This window comes from Rhinolophus sinicus, linkage group LG10 (genome assembly GCF_036562045.2).
Source record: "Rhinolophus sinicus isolate RSC01 linkage group LG10, ASM3656204v1, whole genome shotgun sequence".
NCBI classification, from domain to species: domain Eukaryota; kingdom Metazoa; phylum Chordata; class Mammalia; order Chiroptera; family Rhinolophidae; genus Rhinolophus; species Rhinolophus sinicus.
Genome location: NC_133759.1, coordinates 21,694,753 through 21,714,553, shown reverse-complemented (window position 1 = coordinate 21,714,553; position 19,801 = coordinate 21,694,753). Strand labels below are relative to the sequence as shown.

General features: G+C 39.0%; 1 protein-coding gene across 6 annotated transcripts in view; it reads right to left on the bottom strand.

The window, feature by feature from the left end:
• NEK10 (NIMA related kinase 10) overlaps positions 1 to 19,801 on the bottom strand; it is a 181,135-nt gene that overhangs the window by 66,824 nt on the left and 94,510 nt on the right. For all 6 annotated transcript variants that reach the window (XM_019745290.2, XM_019745292.2, XM_074312742.1 and 3 more), the window contains 2 exons: positions 6,191 to 6,320; positions 5,577 to 5,647 (listed from right to left, as the gene is read on the bottom strand). In XM_019745290.2, the coding sequence (XP_019600849.2) occupies positions 5,577 to 5,647; positions 6,191 to 6,320 (201 nt within the window). The remainder of the gene's footprint in view (positions 1 to 5,576; positions 5,648 to 6,190; positions 6,321 to 19,801) is intronic.

The following is a 19,801-nucleotide window of genomic DNA, read 5'->3' as shown; positions in this document are numbered from 1 at the left end:
AAAGCCATGCTTGCAAAGTGCTGACACATTATGAAAGCTCAATAAATTTAAAAGAAAATCCACCATTGTATTTCTCCTCCATCCCCTCCTACACTCAACCAAAACCAAGTCCTGTGGCTTCCACCTCCTAAATATGTTTTGAATTCACATCCTCCCCCTCTAATCCCACGGCCATTGGCCTATTGCATCATCACTTGCTGAGACTACTGAAATGGTGTCCTAAGTTGCACGCTCCTCACTTGTTCACTTGTTCACCTCTGATGCATGTTGTAAACTTCTACCAGAATAATATTCCAAAACTGATTACATCACTCCTGTGCTCAGAATTCCTCAGAGTTCCTCCCTGGCCTCTCATTGACCCAATAGGACAAAATTAAAATTCCCAGCGTGCCATACAAGGCCCCTCTTGACCTGGCCCTTAACTCCCTCCATAGCTTCAGCTCCTCTTCCCCCCTCTCCCTTCCCCAAGCAACACAACAAATGCTCCTACCTGTACTTTCCCAACAACCCATGGCTCTCCTATGCCACCATTTCTTTGCTCATTTTATCCCTTCTGTTTGAATCTGGGTTTTTTTGCTGATGATACCGACCCTTTCCCAAACCATATTCCTTAACTGCCTGCCAAAATCCCACTCTTTCCCAAGTCTCCATTAGGAAGACTTCTTGGACCACCCTCAGATAGACTTACTATCCCCCTTTTATATGTTCTCATTGTACTGTCTATAGCTAAGTACTCAAAACTACCATAATTATTGTATTGTGATGATCTGTTTCACCACTAGAACCTGGAAACTTCTCGAGACGAGGGACATGTGTCCCCTTTACCATGATCTCCCACCAAATAAAATGGAATCTGGGTCCTAACAGGTACTCAGCAAATGAACAAACGAATGAACAAAGAAACAAACTTAGCCTAACATCTAAGAATTTATCTGTTCATAACCCAAAATATTTGGCTACAGATTTTTGGATTCCCAGGAACATCTCCTACTAAAAGCTCCAGTTTAGCCTCATTGCTCTGAAATATCTCCCTGCTTAGATATTTCAGAGAAATCATTTTTTCACAGCTTTAATTTGTGTTATTTTTTTTACTTTTTGAACACATGAATTTTATTTTTATTTTTTTCAATTACAGTTGACATTCAATATTATTTTATATTAGCTTCAGGTGCATAGCATAGTGGTTAGGCATTTAAATAACTTACAAAGTAATACCCCCACGAAGTCTAGTACCCATCTGGTACCATACAAAGTTATTACAATATTATTGACTGTATTCCCTATGCTGTATTTTACATCCCCATGACTATTAAGAGCAACTGAATGTTCCAATAATCTCTAATCAAATAATGCTCTAATCAGATAACCATAAAATCATGTTCTAGAAATAAATCTGGGATGCTCCACTCACCCCACCTACTTTGTCCCCACTCTTCTCTGAGAGACCAGATGAAAAGAATTATAGGACACAATGTTCAATTGTGTTCATTTCATGTTTTAAGAAACAAAGAGTTGAAGGTAGGGTGGAAAATGTAATGACCCACTTGTCCTTAGTACTATTTGAAAGTACTAACTTTGTTAGTCTCATGATTGACTCTGAAACAAAAAGCGCCAACCAGCTTACGCAACCAGGCACAGAGAGAGAAAAATAAGGCAACTGGAATATTTTGTGCACAGGAGGCAGCATTCTGCCTTTTTAGAAAGTAAACAGACAATAATCTCTTAATAGTGTACTGGAAAGGAAAAAAATAGTAATGCTGGTACTGGGCAGAGCAACGAAATGTATTTCTTTTCTGCCCCAAACTGCTCAGGGTTCCTAAGACAGTCTCCCAATCTAAAAGCCTGTTAGGAAAGAAAGCTCCCAGTGACAAAATGTGCTTATGCACCCCATGAACAAACAGGAAAAAGGAAAGATGCCACACATTAGAAACACAAAGTGTATGAGCTCTACCTGACAAAATGTAGAAAGTAAACGTGAGGAGACGGTACAGATGAAGGAAGAAGATACACGTGATTGGAAACAACGCCTGGTCTAAAATTAAGAATGAGTCTGGTGAACGTTTCCATCAAGGGTTCGCTTATATTTCAAAAGCTCTACAACATTACTACTGACTGGCTCTGAGCCTGGTTTGCTGAGTCACAAATGATTAAGGACACTTTTGCCTTCATGTGTCCCTTGTATCCATTTCCTGAAGAAAATAGGAAATTGGATTTGTTCCCTAATTCTTTTGGAACTTAATTTTTAAAGACTACAAATCCAAAGCAAATTAAATATGCAATTGCATGCAACTCATGACTGATTTTGTTTTTTTATGTCAAATTTTCTAAAGATAAAACTTTATGTGCGATGTGAACCCAGACAATGAGTCTCGAATAACTTTAAATGAAAACAACATCTGTTACAGAATGCACACTGCAATCTTAATTTATAGTCAGTTACAAACTCAATGGTCAGTTCTTACTTATTATGGCATCTTATTATTTCAAATAAAAAGTATTCTCAAAAATATTTCATCCAGAGTCCCTTAATAGTGATCATTCATCCTCTTAAACATTCTGGTGACAGGGAACTCACTACCCCTCTAGCAGCCTGCTCCACTGTGTAGTTCCAATTCTGACACACACTTCCTAACGGTGAGCTGACCTTGGCCTCCTTGGAACTTGCACTCCATGATCTGGGCTCCATTTTCAAAAGTGCCACAGAATAAATCCAATTGTTTTCATATTTTCAGTGCCATTCCATTGTCCCAGTGAACGAAAGCAGTTTTTAATCCTCTTATGATCGTGCCCCAAAATTTGTTGACTCAATTTCCACCCCACAGTGGAAAAACCCTACTTCTCTCCATCAACACCAACACCAATGCAGTCAAAGCCGCCATCATCTCTCAGTGGACAGCTGGACCTCCTTCTCCCTCCCTCTCTCATTCCCTCTAGTCCATCCCCCATAGAATAGCCAGCATGATCTTTGCTAAAGAGGAAATTTTCACCATGTCCCAGCTTGTGAATAGCCCTTTACTCCTCATACTCGAGATAAAAATTCAAAACACTCTGTGGCCTATAGGACATGGCCAATCCGGCCCCTGTCGGCCTCCCCAGGCCCTAATGATTCGCTGGCTACTCTCTCCCTTACTTAACATACTACAGCACCAATTTCTTTCAGTTCCTCAAACTAACAAGCTCTTTCCCTCAGGAAAGCCTTCACAGATGTTGGTCTATGAATTCTTACTACGCTCTGTTTACTATTTGAGAATTAGTGATTGTTCAGGCCTCAGATTACATGTCCATTCTTCATAGACACTTCCCAAATTCCCAGAGTATGCCAAGTCCTTCTGTAATTTCTTCTTGCTCCCTTTCCTCTCTTTCACTGAATTTATCATAATTTCCTTTATATACTTAATTCCATAAGTGATAATATTATTAGTAACAATACTTAGTTTTATTGAGGACTCACTACATGCTGGGCACTGTGCTAAGAGCATCTGACTTAGGCTTTGACACAAGCTCATGAGTAATTACTGTTGTTACCCATACATCACAGATGAGGCAAATGGGGCCTGGGGATGTTAAAGTGAGTAGAAGAATTAGAATCCAGTTGATTCTAGAACCTACTGATGTTCTTAACCTTTACACGACAACTTATATCTGACTCTGCCACAAGCCTCTTAGCCCCAAGAGGCATGGATACCAATAGGCAGGGAGCCTGTCAGAAGCAAATTATGGTCCTGTTTGCCCAGTGACACAAAATCAGAATAACATCTCCGTTCTTTTTCTCTGCACTATGCCTCCCCTGTTCTTTGTGGCAATCAAATACCTATGAAACGGAGAAATGAAATGAGTAAATCTGGTACTCTTGCCTTGACATCTCTGGAGACTTCTTGAATTTTTAAGGCACTTCACAGAAAACAAACAGAGAACAGGAACAAATCATGGAGATGAGCAGTTTAAATACATCTGTCTGGATTCATTAGCAATAGGGCATGATCCAGCATACGCAGAATTCAGATGATTTGGAAGGCGTTTTCAGCTCATTTCCCGTAATATTAACAATGACAACGGCCAGCGTTGCTCAAGATTGACCATGTGCCAAGCCCATGCTAAATGATTTGCATAGGTAGGTACTTTGTATAAAAATCACACCAGCCTGATGAGTTTGGTACTATTAGGATCCCCATTTTACTGAATGAGGAAACAGATGCAGAAAAGAGTGGTCCAATTGTTTGTTTAGAGTCCACTGTTAGTGAAACTTAGCCCCAGCTGGCCTGAGGGCAGCATTGTGCTGAAGGAGGAAAGATATAATCCTATAAACATGTGAGGAGGACCAATTAGTGCAAAACAATGGGCTGGGAGGGGAAACCAAAGAGAAAGGGGCATGCCATGGTAATATGTCTATGATATCCCATCAGAGATAGTGCAAAGTGCTAAAATAGATACAGAATCAAGTTTAAGGAAATTGGGCAGGGGAATGGAGAAAGATTCTATCTGGACTGACTCTAGGGTTTCGAGTGGGGCAGAGAAGTAATCTCGGGCCAATTTAAGTGTATAAAATGATCCAGAAATAGCAATCAACCAGATAAATGAGTCATTTATTCATACAATCAGTATTTGTTAAGGGTCTACTTCATGCCAGGCATTGCTCTGGGCACTGAACCGCTATGAGCTAAACTGAAGAAGTCCCACTCTTGTGGAGTTTTCATTCTGGTGGGAAGAGAGGGGATAAAAAAACAAGTCTGCATACGCAAGCATAGCAGGTCAGGGTGATGGGTGCTGTGAGCTTTATAAAGCAGGCAAGGGGGCAAGAGTGAGAGGCTGTGGGGGCATCAGGGTGCTTTCTGTCATGGGGACATTTCAGTAGAAACCTTTGGGAAGTGATGGCCTGTGCCAGGAGTGTATCAGAGAAAAGAGAGTTCCAGGAAGAGCAAGGACAAAGGTCCAGAGGGAAGGTGCAGGCCAGGACGATCAGGCAACTTTCCTTCCCTGGAGGCAGGGAAAAGAGGGAAGGTGGGAGGGGATGGGGTGCGAGGTCAGCTGGGACAAGCCCTGCGAGGTCAGAACTTAGCGAGGGGATAATGACTTTCATTACTCCTACTACAGTGATAGCTGGAAAACTTTTCTGACTTTCTTTGAAAATTTATTACATAATATAACATTACTGATTTAAAAATAGCAATGAAAAATGCTTACAGGTGTATCACCTAACACAGCCTTTTGCAGCTTCATATGTTCTTGTCCAGCTTTTTCCCACATTCATGCATATTTTCACGTTTTTGGTCATCGTTATAAATAGCTTCACATCCTGTTTGCACTTAGCGTCATATTGTACCTGTTTTATAGGTTGATACAGAGCCTTTTACATCCAGCATTCTAGTGGTTGTATAATATTTCAAGTAAATGTACCGCTTCCTCTTGGACACTTCATGGCTTCCAATGGTCATTATTACTGATGGTGCACCAACATTTTTCTAGGTTTGAATTATTTTGAAGCCCTTCCTCTCAATGAATATTTGCATAGTGAATGTTTATACATATGAGGTATTGCTTGATAATTTCTGCATGGTCAACGCTGTGAGACTAATTACCTTCTGATGGTATCTGTCACTTTTTCAGAGTAGATGCCTTCTGGCACTGGTTCGTATACCGCCTCCACTATCTGCAAAACAAACAGAGTGGAATGACGGAAATAAAGGGGCCATTGATATTTTTGAGCAGTAACACTTGGCCACAACATGAGAGTTACTCAATAAGCATTATAACTTTGTGCACAAATTTTAATCATAAACAAAAACATCCAACAAATAAAAAACTAACATCAATTAAACAGTTCTTGGACTTGGTGTTGTGTTCGTCAAGATGAGCTAAAGTTAACCTCGGATTCATATTAATGACGTGGAGGATAATAAAATATGCTGGATTGTGAGTAATCCAAACTACAATCAACAATAACAGACCAAAAGTAATTTGTTATATTTATTTCATAATTTTCTATGATAATAAATGAAGACCATTATAGAAAAAAATGTGCCATAACACATTTAGAAAAGGGAGAAAATAAACTGGATCATGCAGTTAATAAAACAATGCCTCATTTTAATTGATAACTTTTTTTTAAAATCACTAAGGTTTTATTCAAGGAAAAGAGGGATGGTGTTTTTAGCAGCATGAGACCCTTTCGACCTCTCTCAAAGTTTCTTACTTTTGTAGCCAGGGAAAGCATGTTGGTGCTGCAGAAGGGAGGATTCAGAGTGGCCATCTGATAAAGGATGCAGCCTGCTGCCCAGACGTCAGCCTTCTCCCCATATGGCTCACTCTTCAGTACCTCAGGGCTGAATGAAAATAAAAATGTTAATAGACACTGAAAAGGGAGAAGAGTCAGCACAGAAAGAAATCCAATTTGCAAGCTATAGTTGGAGATACAAGAAAAAAATTGAAACTCTGTATCATTATTTCAAGTAAACATATTGAAAAGTATCTTTGATCAAATATATGGTGATGGAAGGAGAACTGACTCTGGGTGGTGAACACACAAGGGGATTTATAGATGATGTAATACAGAATTGTACACCTGAAATCTATGTAACTTTGCTAACAATTGTCACCCCAATAAACGTTAATTAAAACAAAAAAAGTATCTTTTAATTCTCCCAGAGTCAGATGAATCAAGAAGCACAATTAAGCAATTCCAGGTTAGGCACTAAGTATCAATGAACCATATAAGCATGGCCTATTAAATGTCCAAGGCAATCTTTGTTTCCATAAATAACCACCTCTCTGTGGTGGATGGAATTGTTGGCCTGAATTCTTTACTATTCTGGCGATTTTGTACATCTCACCCTTGCCTCTTAGTGGACAGTTAGTTATTACCCACTCTTGCCTTTGGTTGTAATTGAGTTGTCTTGCTTTGGCCAATGGAATGTGGAAGGGACAGTGCACTAGATCATAACAAGTATTGAATGCTTCCATTTGTCCCTCTAGGAGCTTCTGTCTATTACCAACAGGAGAACATAATCCCAAGTAGATGCTGCCCCCCCTCCAGCCTGGGTCCATAGTAAGATACCTGGAGAAGATCTGCCCCCAGATAGCCCATAAACCTGCAGCTTAAAGGAGAACCAGCCCAGAAGATCCACTGACCTGAGAGTGAAAATAAATGCTTATGGTTGAAAGCCATTGAGATTTTGTGGTGGTTCCTATGCAGCATTATTATGGGAAAGACTGACTGATGTGATACAGCAATTTCCTTTGGTATTCAACTCTAATTTATAAAGTAGGTGAAAGCCCATATTTAAATATGTTGTAGGAAATGACAATATCCATCATGTCCAGTCTGAACAAGGATGCTATCAGCCTTTAAATGAAGTTAAGCTGTGAGGGAAGAATTTGACTTTTTTTTTTTTTTTTTTTTTTAATGCGGAGGAGTGTGTCATCCCCTTGGATATTTTGGACTAATAGAAGTTTCCTCTATCACATTTGTAGAATGAAACTCATCAAAGTGTTAAAAGCACTCAATACCCACACACTCCAAATTAAGTAGTTCAATAATTCAGTTCTATAGTATGTACTTAAGACTGCATAGCCCTCTCAATAAATGGAGTGGGAATTAATGGTTAACTTGGACAGCGGACTAAAATATAAAGAAACTGATAAATCAATGTCAGAACAGAGAAGGTATAATTCAGTATTGACTGTTAAAAATAAACAAGGAGTTGCTATTACTGTGAGATTATGGAGAATTCCTGGTTTAAGATTTACCTTATGTATTTGTAGAGGAAAATATGATTTCTAGGTCTCTCAGTTAAGCATTTTCATATTTGGTGTTTCTGAGTTCAGTGACATGGCAATGGGGGAGTTTGGGGTAAACGTCCCAGGGTTCTGCTGGTCCTAAGTATACAAAACATGTCTCCTCTCAAAACCTGATCAGCTGCTCACATTTAATAAATGCCTAAAGAAATAATGTCCTTGAGAGAGAAAAAAAATGTCCTTGGCTCCCAACAGACAAATTTCTCATGCTTTAACCTACTGAGAACTCAGATTTGTTTCATATTTCCAAAAGCTCATGCAGCAGATGCTCTGAGTACTCCACCCATAGCCCTGCAGATCCCTTTTCTATTTCCTCTTCCCAGTGTATTTTCACTCTTACCAGCCAGCATCTGTATTTCTTTGGAGAATAACCTTCATTTTTTCTCAACATAAACATATAATTACTCAATGTGGGGGAAAACACTTATAAGTTTACTCAACTTATTTTTCTCATCATTACGTCTCCTCTTCCTTCTCAACAGAGAACAAAAACCCCTTTCCTTTCCACAGGCGTGCCCCTTTGCAATGTGGCTTTGCAGTTCTCCCATCAAGATATGGAATTTACTTTTCTACCCTTTGAATCTGGGCTTGACCATATGACTTGCTTTGGCCAAGGAGACATCAGCAGAACTGAAGAAAGGAGAAACTTGAGAAGCACTTACACTTTGGGGCTCACTCTCTCTTTCTGCTATTTAAAACGTTATGAACACAACCAAATGATTGAGTTCAGGCTTGCCTGCTGGATGACGAGCAACATATGGTTCAATTACCCCTGTCATTTCTAACCACAGCCAATCAACCACCAGACCTGTGACTGAAGCCATTGAAAACCAGGTGACTACACTGGTCAAGATGGCAGAGTAGGTAAACACTGTACTTGACTCTTCTCATGACCACATCTAAACTGCAACTAAACTACAGAACAGTCATCATTGAGAATCGCCTGATGTCTAGCTGAACAGAAGTCCTACAACTAAGGATACACAGAAGAAGCCACCTAGAGACTGGTAGAAGGGGCAGAGACATGGAGCGGACTGGTCCCACACCCACATGTGAGGGATCAGGAGGGATATCTCAGGTGTGGAGGTCCCCTCTGAAGAGCAAAGGGTCCCAGCCCCACACTAGAACTCCCTGGGGTTCTTATACAGGGGAGACAAGTCCCCATAGCTTCTGGCTGTGAAAATCAGTGGAGATTGTGGCTGGGTGAGATGGAGGGTGGCTAGAGTCCCAAGTATTCCTCTTAAAGGGCCTGTGCATGGACTTACTTGCTGATGGTCTCACTCACTCTGAGCGCCAGTGCTGGGACAGTGGCTCAAGGGGTGCCAGGGACAAACAGGGAGGAATTGAGTTGTCTGGCAAGAGCTGGAGGGGCAGTTTTCTCCCAGACATATATGCTGGCAGAATCCATTGTTTCTTTGTTGAGCCCTCCCCACTCCCAGAATGCACACATAGGCAGCCACTGTAGCTTAGTCTCCATCAACCTGGCTAACACTCTTCATCCCACTCTGGTGATTCCCTGAGACCCCACCCTACTCAACTTGTGGGCCCACCCAAGCCGCTTCCAGTGGCTTTTCCATACAAATGGCCTATCTTGGTTCATGCTGTGGACTTTCCTATAATCTCCCAAAAGTTCACAAAACCCAAACAAGCAGTATCTGGCCTCAGCATGCCCCATATTTCATGCTGAGCTGCACCAAGCCTGGCACTAGTGGTAGCCAGACTTGGTTTGTGGCTGGGCCTCTCCCAAGCACCTCCAAGTCCAGCTCAGGTGGCTGCCATCGGCAAACTGCTTTGTGGATCATTCTAGGTGGTCTGGGGCAGGGCACAGCCTGCGGCTGAATTTGGCCTATGGTGGCACCCCTCCGAGGAGGCTCCAAGGCTGGTATGTCTGATGGCTGGCTTCAAACAAGCTGGAACACCACCAGGCTGCTTCCTCAGATGGCATACCCAAAGGGCACACTGGACAGGCATCAGAGCCCTGCTAAAGTGAATGCTGCTCCATAAGGTCAGCCTCTGCACAACAGGTCCTCCACTGTAGTCACAGCCAGTCCTTACAACCAATCAGCCTGAGGGTCAATCCCTCCCACTGATGTGCAAACAGCAACCAAGACTCAACTATAACAGAAGGGCACACACAAACCACACAAGGGACACACCTGGAGTACCAGGCTCAGGTGACCAGGTACTGGGTCCCATAGGACACCTACTACAAGGTGACTCTAAGACCAGAAGACGTAGAAGCCCTACCTAACACAGAAAGGCAGCCAAAATGGGGAGAAAAAGAATCATGTCCTAAAGGAAAAAACAGAACAAAGTTCCAAAACCTGAACTCAACAAAATGGAGACAAGCAATCTATCAGATGCAGAGTTGAGAACACTGGTTATAAGGATGCTCAATGATCTCAGGGAGAAATTCAACAAAGAGATAGAAAACATTAAAATGGAGACAGAAAACATAAAGATCCAGTCAGTAATGAAGAATACAATGACTGAAATAAAGAATGTATTAGAGAGAATCAACAGTAGATTAGATGAAGCAGAGGATCGAATCATTGACTTAGAACATAAGGTAGCAGAAAACACACAGTCAGAACAGCTAAAAGAAAAAAGAATCCAGAAAAATGAGGAAGTTTAAGGGGCCTTTGAGACAACAAGCATACCAACATTTGCATCATGGAAGTACCAGAAGGAGAAGAAAGAAAGCAAGGAATCGAAAACCTATTTGAAGATATAATGACAGAAAACTTCCCTAACCTGGCGAAGAAAATAGATATTCAAGCCCAGGAAGCACAGAGTCCCAAACAAGATGAACTCAAAGAAGCCCACACAAGACACATCATATTTAGAATGCCAAAGGTTAAAGACAGAGAAGCAGCAAGAGAAAAGCAGTTAGTTACAGTCAAGGGAACACCCATAAGGCTGTCAACTGATTTCTCTACAGAAACTTTGCAGGCCAGAAGGGATTGGCAGGAAATGTTCAAAGTGATGAAAAGCAAGGACCTACAACCAAGATTACTCTCCCGAGCAAAGTTATTATTTAGAATCGGAGGACAGAGAGAGAGCTTCCCAGACAAGAAAAAGTTAAAAGAGTTCATCACCACCAAACCAGTATTACAAGGAATGTTAAAGGGACTTGTAGGAGAAGAAGAGAAGCACTGTTCTACCTACTTGGAATACATCAACAGACAAAGACACCTGCCCTCATGGAGCCTACCTTCCAGTAAAGGATGGGGGGGCAGGGGCAGGGAAGATATAAAATAAAATACAATAAAACAATTTAGAAGTAAATTATATAGTATTTTAGTAGGTGATAAATGCTACAGGAAGTAGAAAACTTGAATTAGAGTAAAGGATGCTGGGAGTGAATGTGGGGAGGCAGGTTGCAATATTAGAAAGGATGGTCCCTTCCTCCCTCTCAAATCCCATATGATGATACTTCTTTCCTTAATCCACATGTTAAATGATGCTTTTCTTCTCAGTCTTCATGTTCTCCTTGGATAATTTCATTCACACCAAGGAGTCCATTAATACCATATGCAAACAATTCCCAGATCCAATCTCCATCCACTTGCCCCTCTTTACCGACAGAACGCCCCATCCTGTGGTGGGCTCTGTCACAAACCATGGGTTCTTTATTAGGGCTACAGTGCTGCACTCTGTGAATGATTTGGCTATTTTATAAATCAGAGCTAAGGCCATATCTGATGTTCACAACTCTCACACTCTGTTCAATTTCCTGGGTTGTTTTTAAGGTGTCACAAGAAGGTTGGGGCATCTCTGCAGACAAAGGCCAGAGCTGCTGCACCCGAGAGAGAGTCAGCTCCAGCGTGGTATCTCCAACCCCAGAGCTTCTGTTCTTCGTAATTGGTGGTGGGACCCGTGACTGTCTTTGCCCCCACAATACCTCCTGAAGCAAATGTTTCTCTTCATTTTTCTAGTTCCATCTCTGCTGCCACTTGCACTTCAAGCATTCCTTCAGCTTTTAAACATGTGTGTAGTTGTGCATGGATGTGTTCGTGGGCTCACAGGTAAGCTTTTTCTTAATCTGAATCTGGGGCTGGCTACTCTGCATCCTATTGCCCCTTTCTAATGTAAGATCCAGCGTTCCCAAGGCATCTGCCACTTGAGTAATTCCTGGTGTGTGCCCGTTATCATCCTAGGGAACCAGAGTTAAATTTAACCTTGCAAATGCTAGTACTTTACAGAGAAGATAAAATTAATTTATTTGTTTACATATACCACTAATGAGCAGAAAGAAATACTAGGGCTGAGGCATATTTATTTGTTGAATGGTTTGTGAAATTGAAGAAATTAAAACTTTGAGAGAAATTGAAAAATTATCACAGAAAAAGTGTCTCATTGGCAATATAACGATATAGTATCTTGAAAGTGGCATTTGGAGATATCATAAAAGAAAATTTTTCCTTAGCATATCTTAGACAATACTAATAAAAGGATCTTCAGAAGTTTGGGATATAGTGAAGGCTAAATGTTTGGAGACATATTTCTCTTATTGAAATAATTCACTCAGTAATATTCACTTCACTGCGTAAAGATAGAAAAGGGATTTTTGCATCCCATTGCAATGTATTAATTCTGAGTCTATTAAAAAGTACATTTAGTTCTCAGGTTCTGGCTATCAAACTTCTATCTCCCTAGACTGCCTTTTTTACAAAAAAAAAAAAAAAAAGGAGAAAGAAAACTAACTTATCATTGTTGAATAAAAAAGAAACAAAAATGTAAACTTTTAAAGAATATAAACCATCTGTCTGAGGACACAAGATCTACAATTTTTTCAGTCAAGGAGGCAAACATCCATAGGAACTCCTGAGGATGAAAATCTGACCTGATGTGACATAATTAAGTCTATAAGCCAATAACTATAGTTTATGTGGACTGAAAGGCAAATTATGTCGTATCTTGGAATGATTCAAAATGTAGGACACTTAGCAGTATAGGATTGCTAAAACACACACATACATACAGCGCATGTGCATATGTGTGTGTGTGTGTGTGTGTGTGTGTGTCTGTGTGTGTGTGTGTGCATGCACACGCCTGTCAGTACATGTTTGTGGTTGCTAGAGGTGGGTAAATTTTTCCAAGAAATGGCTCAGAAAACAGTCATTATGGTGGGATGGGAGTTACTAAGAATTAAAGGGGATGAGGTAAATTGGGAGAACTCCAGGGAAATAAGTGGCTCGGTGCATTTTCTGAAGGAGAGTGAGCCATATGATACCCAGATACTCAATGAGATGAGCAGAATTTAGCAGAAAGGACTCTGGGCAGAATGACGAATGTGGTTGCAAGATCCATCCATGTTCTGATCTTTTTCAATGAGCCCCTACTTATTGTAAGTACCAAAAGGCACTGGTAGAATATGGTCTAGTCCCACTACAGCGACAGAAGTTAAAAGGTACTGTATTGTGATCAGCCCAGTGGTGTGCTCCATTATGGATGGGTGAGGGGATTGAGCTGGAGGAGAAACAGAAAGGCAGGGCGAGTCTTCACTAATGACATGGTCAAGGAAATGAGGGAAAGAGGAAATCCACAGGACTGACTGCACATGGGAAGGAGGATGAGGAAGGGAAGACCCCCTTACCTTCCAGGCTCCCAAGCTTCTGGCTTGGGTGGCAGGATGGATATCAGTCTCTTTTACATACATACAGGGGGAGCAGGTGGAAGGGAAGAAACTAGATCAATTTGGAAGACATTAATTCAAGCCTGTGAGATCCACAATTAGGGATATCCAGAGGGTAACACCATTCTCTTGAAGGCTTATCCTCAAAGGTTCTGTAACCTGGCAGCAAAGAAATATTCTCAGCTCACAGATGCCAGCTGCCATTAAGCAAATAATTCAAAAGATTTTATATCTAAGCAGCTCTAAGTTTGCTCTCAACATGAAGTTCTTACAGAGAGAAAAGAGAATTAGATGACATACTGAAGAGCCATGGGATAATATACTATTCTGCTGAAGGAAACTGGTCACACCTTTATCACAAATCTTAGCGCCTGCCTGGACCTAGGTTGCATCTATGGTTGGCAGCTTTGGCCAATAAAAATCCAGGACATCCAGTTAAATTTCAACTACTGAAAAACTAACATGTGAGACATATTTATACTTAAAAAAAAAAACAATATTTGGGACACACACTGAAAAACTATTATTTTTCTGCAATTCAAATTTCCTTGGACGTCCTATGTTTTATCCGAGTTGCAATGTTATTTGCTTACTCTGCTTTATTAGTGCTCAAGTCATCCTTCTTGTAGAAAGGCACACAGAAAGCTACTTAGGCATTAAATATGGTTTTCTGTACTCTCTTTAGAAAAAAGGAACAATAGCAGTGTATTTATATGGGGCATTTGGGACATTTCTCTAAAAGCATCACATTTCTCTAAAAGCATCACATTTCTCTCATTTATAGGAAGGCATGTATTCACATGTCTTAACACCAATGAAATCAATGATTAGAAAGTTCTTTTAAGTATAAAAAGTATCTTAAAGTACAAAACACATATGAATATATAAAATATTAAGTCCAGGCTCTATTTTTTTCAGCAATTAGCATATATTATCTGTCAACATTTTAGCTAAATAAACAAACTATGATCCATTAGAATAGCCTCATTTAGTTCCATAGGTCGAGGTGGGCCATGACTGATTTCTAAACGCCAAACCTTGCCATTGGATCACCTGCCTCAAGTGGATTGGGTTTTGGAAGATGTTATGATTCAGTCCCCTAAGTAACATTTTATGAACTAGAGTGGCAAGATACTCTGCTGGAAGAATTATCAACATATTTTCCATGAAAAAGTGGTAGATGACTCCTAAAACTAAAACTGCCCATTATTTCTTCAATATAAAACTTCTTTAAGCTACGGAAGCATTTTATATATATATATCTATATATATATATCTATATATATATATATATACATATATATATATATATATAGATATATATAGATATATATATATATACATACATATATGTATGTAAAACCTCATGATAGTAAAAAGAATAGATTGACACTGTCTTATGCAAACCAGTATCTGTGATTATCAGTGTGACTACTAATCGACTTTTTAAGGATGTGTTGTTTTAACTGGAAAATGAAAAGTCAAGTTAGACTCAATTTTCATCTCCCCACTAGGACCAGTGAACGTTGCCCAGATGGCACAATTGATTTCAGATCATTTTATATGACAGTGCAATTTATTTAAAAAATCTGTTCATGAGATCATATATGTGCAAGTGCCATGAGAAATACTAAGTGCTATACAAATACAAAGTGGCATTATTATTATAGAGAGAGATCCGTCACCTTTCATGGGGATTGTGACAGTAAGTGGGTTAGATAAAAAACTGGCAGCACGATAGACATAGTAGTGAAGATGGGACTGTCATATTCCTGAATGAGAATTCCTGAATTCCTAAATATTTGATCTTTAGTCTATTCAAGTCAAAGTCTTTACCACCCTCAGTGAAAAAAGTTGGTAGTGGTAACAGAGGTGTGGGGCCATCTTTTCCAGCAGATCCAGTTGGAGATAAATATGTGTGCTCTCCAATGTGATATATAGATGATATATTACAGAAGTGTACACTTGGAACCTATGTAATTTTACTAACCATTGTCACCCAATAAATTTTAATTAAAAAAAAATGTGTGATCTCAAAACACTAGTGGCAGCCTACTCTCATCCTGTCCCACCCATGTCAACCTCCCTGCTGATCTTTGCCCCTAGATCATGGCAACCCTTATCTAGCATGTTCACTCCCTTCATCCCCGAGCAATACCATCCTTTAACGTCTGCATCACATTCTACCTATTGGGTGAAACTTTCCCTTACCGAGCCAGCAAACACAGATGATCTGACACCAAATTCTGAAAACACTACAGCCTGTTTTGTTTCGGAGTGATATTTCATTAAGTGTTTTAGTCATAAATGGATGTTGTATCTTGTCAAACACTTTTTCTGCATCTATTGATATAATCATATTATTTTTGTCCTTTATTTTGTTTATGTAGTATATCGCATTGATGTATTTGGGTATGTTGAACCACACTTGTGCCCCTGGGATGAACCCCACTTGGTGGTGAAGTATAATCTTTTTAATGCATTGCTGCACTTGATTTGTTAGAATTTTGTTTAGGATTTTTATATCCGTATTCATCAGAGATATTGGTCTGTGATTTTCTTTTTTTGTGTTGTTCTTACCAGGTTTTGGTAGCAAAGTAATACTGGCCTCATAAAATGAGTTAGGGAGTATTCTCTCTTTTTCAATTTTTTGGAAGAGTTTGAGTAGGCCTGGTATTAGATCCTCTTTGAATGTTTGGTAGAATTCACTTCCATCTGGTCCCAGACTTTTGCTTTCCAGAAGGTTTCGGATAACTGATTCAATTTCCTTATTGGTGATCAGTCTATTTAGATTTTCCAATTCTTCATGATTCAGCCTAGGAAGGCTATATATTTCTAAGAACTTGTCCATTTCTTCAAGGTTACTGAATTTGGTGGCATATAGTCCTTCATAGTATTCTTGGATGATCCTTTGTATTTCTAAGGCATCCGTGGTAACGTCCCCTCCTTCATTTCTGATTTTGTTTGTGTCTTTTCTCTTTATATCTTAGTGAGTCTAGCCAAAGATTTGTCAATTTTATTAAGAACCAGCTATTTGTAGCATTAATTTTTTTCTCTATTTTTCTCTATTGTCGTTTTGTTCTCTATTTTATTTAGTTCTGCTTTTATTTTTATTATTTCCTTCTATCTGCTGACTTTGGGTTTCATTTGACTTCTTTTTCTAGTTCTTAAAGGTATAACATGAGGTTATTTTTCTGGGATTTTTCTTGTTTCTTGAGATAGGCCTGTAATGATATAAATTTCCCTCTTAAAACTGCTTTCACTGCATCCCAAAAATTTTTGGTAGGCTATATTTTCATTCTCATTTGTTTCTATGTATCTTTTTACCTCTCTTATTTCTTCTTTGACCCAGTCGTTCTTTAAAAGCATGTTGTTTAATCTCCACATATTTGTGGTTTTTTTTGCTTTCTTTTTGCAGCTGATATCCAATATCAAAGCCTTATAATCAGAAAGTATGCTTGGTATGTTCTCAGTCTTCTTAAATTTGCTGAGGCTAGTTTAATGTCTCAATATATAGTCTATCCTTGAGAATGTTCTATGTACACTAATGAAAAAAATGTATAGTCTGATGTTTTAGGATGAAGTGCTCTGTAAATGTCAATTATGTCCATTTCATCTAATGTGTCATTTAGGGCTGCTATTTCGTTATTTATTTTCTGTTTGGATGATCTATCCATTGCTGTCAATGATGTATTTAGGTCCCCTACTATAATTGTGTTTTAGTTTGTTTCTGCCTTTAGTTCTGTTAGAAGTTGCTTGGTATATTTCAGTGCTCCCTGATTGGGGCCATAAATATTGATGACTGTTATGTCTTCTTGTTGTATAGTCCCCTTTATCATTATGAAATGTCCATCTTTGTTTCTTGTTACCTTTGTCATCCTGAAGTCTGTTTCATCTGATATCAGTATGGATACACCTGCTTTTGTCTGGATTCCATTTGCTTGGAGTGTCAATCATATTTTAATTTATTCAATAAATATGTATTGACCACCTACTTACTATGTTGTCAGGCACTGTTGTAGTGAACAAAACAGTGAACACAGCAGTGAACAAAACACACCAAAAAATCCCCGACCTCGTGGAATTTACATTCTACTAGTGGAGGCAACCAGCATATAAATAAATAAAGTTCTTAAGTGCTACAAACAAAACAGATTAGTAATTTAAAAGAAATAGCGAATTTCATGAGGTAGCATCTAACGGCTCTGAAGCATTAAGCAGCTTTTTGACCTTTGAAGGTTCTCTTATTTCTATAAGAAAGAGAGATTTATAAAATATATTCCTGTTCTGGAATGCTGTATCCATCAATTAAGGTTCAAAACATCTTAATGACAGATATACACAGTTTTAAAAGGAAGATTAAATTCATTTTTCCATAGATTTTTAAAATCAGTGATGAGAAATATTTATTTATAGTAATTTCATTATTTTGACTACACTGTCTCCACAACCAATTTACTTTCAGTCAAATTCTTTCTAAACTGCCTGAAGCCTAACTGTTGTAGGGAAGCTCCAGAGAGAGTCACTGTGGGGAAGGAGGAAAGGAAGAGAAGACAGACTGGACAATCTTTTGGAGACATTCAGAATTTAAATTTGTTTCATCAGTCCTGAAGTAAATCAACCCCAATGTGAAGAAAATACATATATTTGAGTTAAAATGCAGCACTAAAATTGTACTTTTAGAAAGGAACTCAGATTCCTCCTCATCAGATGAATTCATGTGACTTTCCCAAGGTATCAGAAGGGTTTGTATGAGTTGTGTTTTTGTAGGACAGCTAGAAGTTTGAATTAAAGGGTTAGAACCATGAAGAAAGAGAAAAGAGTTAAAAGATCCTTTCACTGGGAAGAATAAGTAAAGGGTGGGTATTGACCAGCTGCTTTGTAGTCACCAAACTCCGAAAAGAACTTCAAGTCATAAGAGCAGGACTTCAATTAGACATCCAAACACTTGATTTTTTGTTATGTTTGGTTTGGTTTGGTTTGGTTTTCTGGCTACAGAAATGTTCATAGGCCCAAAACAATGAAAAGAATTTATCAATCACCTTCCTTGGAGACTTTTTTCCCCTTAACCAGTCATGAAGATGGTGAAAAATGAAACAGATAAGCACTTGTTCAGTCTTGGCTTCAAGAAAGGACACAAATTAAATGTTCTTTATTGGCCTACCGACAAGTGCCAAGTCTGGGCAAACCATGTATGGCCAAGGAGGCAAGATCTCTAAGGCAATGGAACTTACTAAACGACACACTTGGAGTAGAGTGAGGGAAAGAAATCTTTTCCTAAAGAATAAAGCTGTTGCTCCTGCATAATAACAGCTATTTATTAAATCTGTGCTATACTCCAGATGCTACTGCTATCTAGCTGTTTTTTCTTTCTTCTTTCCTTCCTTCCTTCCTTTCCTTTCCTTTCCTTTCCTTTCCTTTCCTTTCCTTTCCTTTCCTTTCCTTTCCTTTCCTTTCTATCAGTCTTTTTGATCCTCATAACAACTTTATGAAGTAGGAACTATCATTATCACCATCTACTGCAACATTTCAGATAAGAAAATTGAGGCCCAGAAAGGTGCAGTCACTTGCCCAAAGTCAAACAGGAAGATGAGAGCCAGGATTAAACCCAGGCTGTTCAGTTCTACCGTCTGAACTGGGTCATGTTGGCTCCCAAGGGGAGCCACAGCCCTACAGGCAAAACCACTGACATCTCATTACTTCTTTCACTGTTGCCATTTGGTGCACTGTTTGCTAAGTTTATGAATAAAGCAGACTGTTATAAAAATTGGAAATGAATTCAGACAAAATAAGGTGAGGGAAGCTGGGTAGACTGAGAGGCAAATGCTTTCTTGGGAATAAAGCCCTCTTGAAAGCCTAGAGCACTAAGATGACATTAGGTAATTTATACATAAAATCCTCAAAATTTAACCACCAAATGTGTGGATCCTGGAAGTATCACTTTCTGAGAAAAAGAAGGTTTTGAAATGGTCGAGTGTTGCCAATGTGTATCAAAATTATATACAGCTCACATTTTCAAATTTTTATGTTGACATTTTATTACAGACCATAGTATTGTCACAGATTGACAGTTTATTATTTTGTTTTTATGTATTTTTTTTTATAAAATCCTTCCCCCAAGGGCAGCTTGAATTTCAAAGTATTGGATGTGTAACTATTATCCTACTGTTTTAGAGAAAACATCATCTGACACTTCAAAAAAGGTTTTCTTTTTTTGGTGTTGTGCTACTGCCTCTCCTAGGATTGTTATGAGCATTCCAAAATTCAAAATTAAAAAATTAATCATTAAAATTAAGTTTAAAAAAATTAGTAATGTAGAATATTAAAATTAGCTAAATAAATTATGACAGAAATTGATGTAAAGGGAAATGT